This window comes from Orbicella faveolata, unplaced genomic scaffold, assembly GCF_042242905.1.
Source record: "Orbicella faveolata isolate gen_17 unplaced genomic scaffold, um_ofav_v1 contig_26, whole genome shotgun sequence".
Taxonomy (NCBI): Eukaryota; Metazoa; Cnidaria; class Anthozoa; order Scleractinia; family Merulinidae; genus Orbicella; species Orbicella faveolata.
Window position 1 is genome coordinate 4,257,237 of NW_028301554.1, and position 7,698 is coordinate 4,264,934.

At 37.3% G+C, this 7,698-nt stretch overlaps 1 protein-coding gene across 1 annotated transcript; it reads left to right on the forward strand.

Moving 5' to 3' along the window:
• Positions 1-101: 101 nt before the first annotated feature.
• On the forward strand, positions 102-6,407 carry LOC110050545 (COUP transcription factor 1-like). Its single transcript, XM_020756472.2, has 3 exons — positions 102-1,337; positions 2,697-3,209; positions 4,167-6,407. The coding sequence occupies exons 1-3, from the start codon at positions 1,064-1,066 to the stop codon at positions 4,442-4,444; spliced, it is 1,065 nt and encodes a 354-aa protein (XP_020612131.1). The 5' UTR covers positions 102-1,063; the 3' UTR covers positions 4,445-6,407.
• The last annotated feature ends 1,291 nt before the right edge of the window (positions 6,408-7,698 follow it).

Genomic DNA, 7,698 nt, shown 5'->3' on the forward strand with positions numbered 1-7,698 from the left:
GTTCAATTCAACAATTCAGTTCAAAAATTCCTCAAAACAGCTTCAAAGTCTGTGTTTCGCACCGATTTCATAGCTGAAACTATACGATTTGTGACATATCGATTTTCCTTGAAACCATCGTTGAGGGAATTGTAACATTAACCGTGACAGAGATTTCTAACAATTACTCTTTCGATTCCTTGTAATTTAAGAAGTTTTTTATGTTCCTCGCAATGACATCTATTGTTTAGGTTCTTCGGGTTGTAAAACAATGAACAGTGAGGCACACGAAATGGCAAATAACTATTTGACACATACCCATCCCCCGGTCACAAAGGTCGGCCTTGTTAGCTGTAAATATATCATATGATACTATCACCAGTTTCGTTCTGTTACTCTCTCAATTCTTGCCATCGAAAGTCTAAACGGATCTATCTCTGTTGCTCGTCTATTTGCTTCTTAAAAACCGATAAAATCTCTTCCGAAATTCATCAGTAGCTTAAGATTCCAAAACTCGATTTATTCTTTATTAATAAAGCTTGGCCGAAAGTCACTTCGCTCTAAAGCACCCTTTCTTTGAGTTGCAGCACAGTGTTTAAATATTAACAAGGTCAGAACACCCTATACAAATCAACACAGAAAAAGAAAGTCGTATTTTGTCTACGTCAAGATCACATCCTCGCTAAAAAAGAAATCAATGCATGCGAGAAATATCTGTTTGATATCGCATTCTTCCGAAATAGAAGCTTTGTTTTCTATGGGGAATCTCATAAACGAAAAGAGAATGCAAAATTGGCCTATATGGTGCTCTAACTTTCAGGCCAGCAAACTCATTCATTGGGTTTGTTCACTCAAAATGGGGTTACAGGTAAAACAACAGGTAACTAAGCTAGTTTTGTTTACATAAGACAACCTTGGCGACCTTTCACAATAAATATTTGACATTCGCTGAGCTTGTGGCCCGACCGGGCCATTGTTGAATAAATAATCAGGTCGAATTGAATTCAGCTAGCAGTTATTCACCCGGCTTTCAAATCAATGCTTAGTACATACACATACGGTCGTTCTCTCAACGCAACGCAACATGACGGCCTGTACTGATTCAACCATCGTTGATCTTCCCAAAATTAAGTCAGAGGACAAACTCGACTGTGCCGTGTGCGGGGACAAATCCACGGGGAAACATTATGGAGTGAGCACATGCGAAGGTTGTAAAAGTTTCTTCAAACGCACGGTTCGTAACAGCACTTCGTACACGTGCCGAGGAAATAACAATTGTACAGTGGACCGGGATAATCGGAGCCGCTGCCCGTCTTGTCGATTTCAAAAATGTCTCAACACAGGAATGAAAAAGGAAGGTAACCGTACTCAAAGTGTTTTTGAAATATTTTAAAACGTCTTCTATGCGATTCACACAATATTTATGTTTTGAGGAAAGCTTCTTATCATAAAATATTTGTACTTTTAAAGTTTTGCTTTCTGGACTACGCGTTATTTCATCGATAGGTTAAAAGCTTTAACTTCCAATGTAAAGCTTTAGCAAACGTACCGATTATATTCACACAATCGTGACTACTACTTTCAACAACCCAAACATCACGACAACAATTCAAGTTTGGTTTGTGTTGGAATGAAAAAGAAAAAACAGGGATTCCGACGAAAACATCTATTATGCGAATTAACAGTGCTGAAAAAATTAATCAAAAGAAAGCTATTGAAGTTAGAAATATACCTCCATTCATAGATGACATTCACTACTATAAATATTTTTGAAAGTCTCTATACATTTACAAATAGATGGCTAACTGGTACCATCAAAGACAGTCACACTTAATTCTAGTTTAAAAGATAACTTAAACAAATTGTGGTTTAGGGGAGCAAGTTCGGCGATTTTGTTTAGTTTTGATGTACTTCTGTAATAAATACTAAATGGACTCACAGTTACACTTCAGTTACACCAAGTTTTCTGAAAATATGAAGGCCTTCAGTTTCCGCCTTGTCCTGATATTAATATCACGCTTTCGATTCATTCAAAGTTTTATATTTCATCAACATGCAATAAATCTTTTATTTGTCACTTCTGTCCATAGATATTTACTGAATAAACGTATAAAAGGTTCAGGAATATCGATTATATTAAATTTTACCTTTTTTTGAAACATTTTATCCCTGTTATTTTATTTTTACCCGTAAAATTGCATTTGCTACGAGCAATGATGCGCGTGCAATGATAGATTGAATCACGAGAATCAATCTATCGCCGATAATATGGCAAAAAGATACATTTGAGCATAGTCTATGGTCGTATACACTTTGCTATAAGGGTCCACCCCTTTTCAAGAGGGATTCCACTCGAATTGCAGCATTATGGAGGAATGCACTGGGGCGAGGAAGTATCTTTGAGAAAATGTAACACGCACGTGCAAAAAGGAGAATAATAACTCAATAACGATCCAGTGTAGCAGTAAATTTTGCCAGGAATCAATAGAAACTTGTAAAAGTAATCAGTAGCGTTATGACGTTTTCCGAAAAAATTAAATAGCACTGTAAAGCATAAATGAGAGAATGCCCACAATTTTGGGGAGTATTTCCGTATTCTTACATGGTGTCTCCCAAAGTATGTGTAACAGAATTGTCTCCCTAAACCTCCACTTTCAAAATAGCAATCTGAATCCTTAATGACTCCTAATATGTAAAATAATGCTTTTATCACCCAGCCGTTCAAACAACAAAACTACCAGCTTTTCCGGGATTCTCTTTTCCTTACTTCGGGGACCCAGCTGGTTTCTACGCACCAGGTCTCCTGCCATTCACATTCCTTCAGCCGGCACTGTCTAATCCGGGAAACATTCACATGGGGATGTTCCCACAAACCCAGGGAACTTCTGAGGTCGTTTATGAGCTGGCGGCCCACGTGCTGTTCTCGGTCGTAGACTGGGCTCGAAAGCTGCCAACCTTCAACAACTTGGTGGAAAGCGACCAAATCACCCTACTCAAAATGGCTTGGAGTGACCTGTATCTACTGGAAAGCGCTCGCAGTCCGATTCATATGTACCTCCAGCAGCTTTACGCCACAGCTAGCATGCAGGCCAGGCAGGTTTCCATGGAGAATATTCTTAAACGGATGGAGCATGCGCGATTGTTTCAAGACCAGGTGGAGAAGGTTCGGTCGCTTGGAATGGATTTGACAGAGCATTTCCATATCAAGTGTGTTGTCTTGTTCCGAACAGGTGAGGTCAACAGTTCTTCACTTGATAGTTTTAATCCATTTAGGGAAGATTTCTCTTGTTCGCGTCCAAATATTTCTCAATCAATTTTCACCAAAATTGAAAAACTTTCATAAGGAAATGTAAGAAACTTCAAAAATTTTAATCGTTCTGCGTTTCCCCCTACATATAGATGAAAGAGACAGGCAGTAATTATATAAACTGATCCACAAAACATACGATATCATAAGGACTACATATGAAATGAAATTCAGCATCGTCACCAAAATTCTTCTCTAGACTTAATGGCCCGCCCCTCCCGGGAATCATGGTAGTTGTACTCATTGAAACAAATATCCGGTCCAAGATGATGAAAACAAGTGCCATGATTCCCTTTAGGTGCATCCTGGCCATTGCTCACCAGTGTCCCATTCAAGTCCATAACCAACAACCAATTCACACTGTACAGAGAGAAAAGGTTTAGCCATTTTTATTAAAGAAAAGAAAAGCTGGATCGTCACTATTTACCAGTAAAACTGATGAAGACTAAGATAGCATCGTAAATTTAAATATAAAATTTGCAGTCATTAAAAACGTTAAACAAATTTAGTCGTGATGCGAAGAAGCTAAAACATTTCTTAAAGGTTGAAACCTCAGGGTCCTCTTAAAAGTAGCTACAGATTCGCAAAGTCTCAAGGTCGGCTCTAGAGAGTTCCAGAGATTTCAGTTCTGTAATTGAACGTTTACTGGCGAGTATACGTAACGGTTTTAAAAGACGGAATATGAAGCCTTGCGAGTTTCTTTTGCAAGAATGACAGATGCTTACATTAAGAGAGGTTTTGGAATGTTTCTGACAACGCTATCTTTCCCATTTTTGCGTGGAAAATGTCCCCTACGCGATAGCCAATGTGGTCGAAGATAGTGGCTCCTTGTTAAGGTTTTCTGTGGTTTGTTACTAAGGTCAAAATATTGTTTCTGCAGACGGCTCACCCATTACACAGCCCCAACAAATCGAAATCCTTCAAGACACTTCCCAGAGTTCCCTGGAACAGTACATTAGAACCCAGTACTCCAGTCAGCCCACGCGCTTCGGAAAGCTGCTTCTTATGCTGTCATCTCTGAGAAAAGTCGAGCCCGCGGTCATCGAACAGCTGTTTTTCGCAGACGTGCTGCGTGGCGCATCAATGGGAGACGTGTTAAAGAAGATGCTGACCAGCAATTCTTCAGCACCGATTGTTCACGGGTCGTTAATGGCTTAAGGGGAAAGCGATAACGCTGCGTTTTGCACAAGAGAGAAAGAGAAAAAAAAACTTTTGGCTTCGTTGGCAAAATAATCAAATCGTCGTTGAAAAAATATAAAATTGAGCAGCCGTTTAGAATTTCAACGTGCTCTGAGCCGACACTATTTATATACAGGATGTTGACATGCGATCTATACAAGGTTTATTTGATAGGAAAACAGGTTATTTTTTTAAAAATAAGTCAAATGTGTCAGAAATAAAAATTGATAATTATACGTAAAAACTTAAGGAAACAGATGCGAATAATTGTATTACGATTTATGCATGGAATGTGATAAAGTGGAGAGTACAGAGGACATTTCAATTAACATAAAATTTTATACTGGTTGTTCAGATAAAAAAAAAAATATCCATATTTTATAATCTTTCAAATGAAAAATGCTATCAGATAAGTAGACAAATGGCTAGAAAACGTCAGGTATATACCCACGAAGTCGAAAATAATTTTGATGATGACCTTAACGATGACAATGACCACGGCGATGACGATGACGATGACGATGACGATGATTTTGATGACGATGGTGATGATGATGATGATGATGATGATGATGATGATAACGAACATGGCGTCAGTGAGGAAGATAAACGGAAACGATGGTAGTGAAGACAGTATAAAAAGCGATCAAAAAGGCTATGACAGCGCCAAAGATCTTGGCGAGCAAGAACACGACAATCTTGAAGACAAAGATCTTGATGATGATGATGATGATGATGATGATAATGATGATGACGACCACGACGACGACGACAATAATACTGATATGGTAATTACAATGATAACAAAGAACAGAGAACCAAAGACGACGTCCCTGACAAAGATATCTTACTGACGAATATGAAGACGGCAAGCACAATGTGTACTTGGGAGAACATGAGCCTCGCAGCTATATTTCTGTATCTCTATTTGGAACTGACTACTCTCCTTGCACAGTCGGCTGTAGCTAATTTTTAAACCGATACAGACACTGAATACATCTATTATGGAGTAACTTCGAAATTCCTTACTAATATATAAGCTCATTTTTATGAGGCATTGTCTGTGGAGTCGTCGTCGTTGTCATTGCTATTAACAATGTTAACCTCCCTGGTGACGAATTAAAGACGATAGCCTTGTCGAATACTTTTTTATAACTATTATTAAATAAAATGCATCCATCAAATTGACATAGCTTTTTTTAAGAAAAAAAAAAAGAGAAGTTTTAAATTACACGAAAATTAAAACTGGTGACACAATGACATCAAATAATTAAGAGGAAACTAACGTAAAAAAGTATCAATGCACTCGTCTGATATTCAGAAAAAACTACGAGGTCTTTAGCAATTTAATTATCTACCATAAAGACAACGTGGCTTTTAAAAATTGTGCTGAGTTACGTTTATGTCATAAGCCACTTATTTCAAAAACGGTAATCGAAGATTTAACTTATTTAAAAAAAAATAATAATAATAATAGCTATAATAGTTATAAACTTATATATTTTATTGGACATTTTAGAGTGTAGAAACATTGTTTGTTTTTAGGGATCCCGTTAGACGAGCAAAACGTACGCTGTGTGATAATACACAGTAAAATGTCTAAAACGTACGTAATTGGTTACCTAACATTTATCTCACTCGAAACTGGAACAATCTTTATTTAAACTGTGTTTAAATAAAGGTTAAATAAATAAATAAACTTGTAACTGTTCTTTGCCTTGAGCAAGCTTAGGAAAACTACATGGACTTAAAATAACTTGTTAAACCAGTTTTCTAGAGAACAAATACTGTGGAATACTTATCATTTATACTCGTTCACGCATTACTTTAACTCTACGAGATACATTATTATAATCATCACCATGATCACAATCATACCACATATTTTATAGCCTGTTATCAAGTGTATGAGCGAATTTAATTAAATGATTTTCAAATATACTATTTGTTTTTCTTTTTTCTTTTAGTCTAATTTTTTTCAAATATTCTTACATCGAAAATCTTCATTTACTATCTCTGTCAAGGTAAAATTTGCAAAACCGTTTTTGAATTCCATTGGAGTGATTAACTTCTAACTTCTCTTTTTAATATCAATACAGAGCCTAAGAAACAAGTGGAAAGAATTAACAAAATAATCAGCAATACGTGATAATTATGTTTTTCACTATTCTGATAGCTCAGTTAAAATTATTCTTTTTTGTGTTTTGCCTTAATAAACAAATCAATAAACCAACTCGTCTTAAAGCCCCGGCCAAACGATCACAACATTTTAGCACAACATATTCCAACATTGAAGGCCCAACATTTGCAAGCTCCGGCCAAACAATCGCAACATTTGAACTCAACATATCGCAGCATTGTTGGGCGCAATATGTTGGGCGCTTTTGGCCACCATGTTGCGAAGTGTTGCGACGTGTGGGGTTTTGTAAATTGAACTAGTGCGCATGCCCGAGCGCAACATTGTTGCACGAGCCTAGCCAAACGACTACAACATCATGCAACATCCACAAATGTTGCATGAAAAATTTGACCATTTTCAAATTTGAGCCAACAACACATAACATGTTGCAACATGTCGCAACAGGGTGGCCAAACCCGCGCAACATGCTGCGCCTAACAATGTTGCGATATGTTGCGTTGAGATGTTGCCACCGTTTGGCCGGGGCTTAAGAGTAGTTTCGAAGAAACTTTGAATTTCCATTGTTCTCCACACAATGAAGATAGATGTTATAATTGCGATTCCATTTACTTTATTTTCCAAACTTGTCTTAGTATCTGCAGCAGCTAAGACATCTTAGACTAACAAAATAACCAGGAAAAAAATGAATAAACTCCTTTGAATGATTAAAGGAAATGATTAAAACTGAATGGTAAGTTTAAAACACGTCGTTTGACTTACTTACAATTTACGGTAAGTAATATATCCTATTAATCCGTACTTACTCTTTGCTTTTCCTATTCTGACCACATTTTAGCAGCGTTTTTTGAAGCTTCAGAGAAAAACTATCGAAAACGTTAGAGTGCAAAAAGTGTTGCCTAGTTCCTGTACGGTTTTCTCTCAAGCCTTCACAGTTATTTGATTTCGGTGGTGTATCCAAAATGAACGAACCGGAGTAGCCACACGTTTCGCCTTGATCAGCAAACAATTGACGGAACCGAAATACCGAAATTCGCTCAGACTTTGTCTTAAACCCCGCCTTTAATCCATTTGTTTCGTGGTAGATCGCCTGCAA

Excerpts from the sequence above, each read along its gene's own strand:
- LOC110050545 (XM_020756472.2), top strand. The coding sequence starts at position 1,064 with ATGACGGCCTGTACTGATTCAACCATCGTTGATCTTCCCAAAATTAAG. Across the intron at positions 1,338-2,696 it reads CACAGGAATGAAAAAGGAAG|CCGTTCAAACAACAAAACTA; the intron begins GTAACCGTACTC and ends TTTATCACCCAG. Across the intron at positions 3,210-4,166 it reads TGTTGTCTTGTTCCGAACAG|ACGGCTCACCCATTACACAG; the intron begins GTGAGGTCAACA and ends TTGTTTCTGCAG.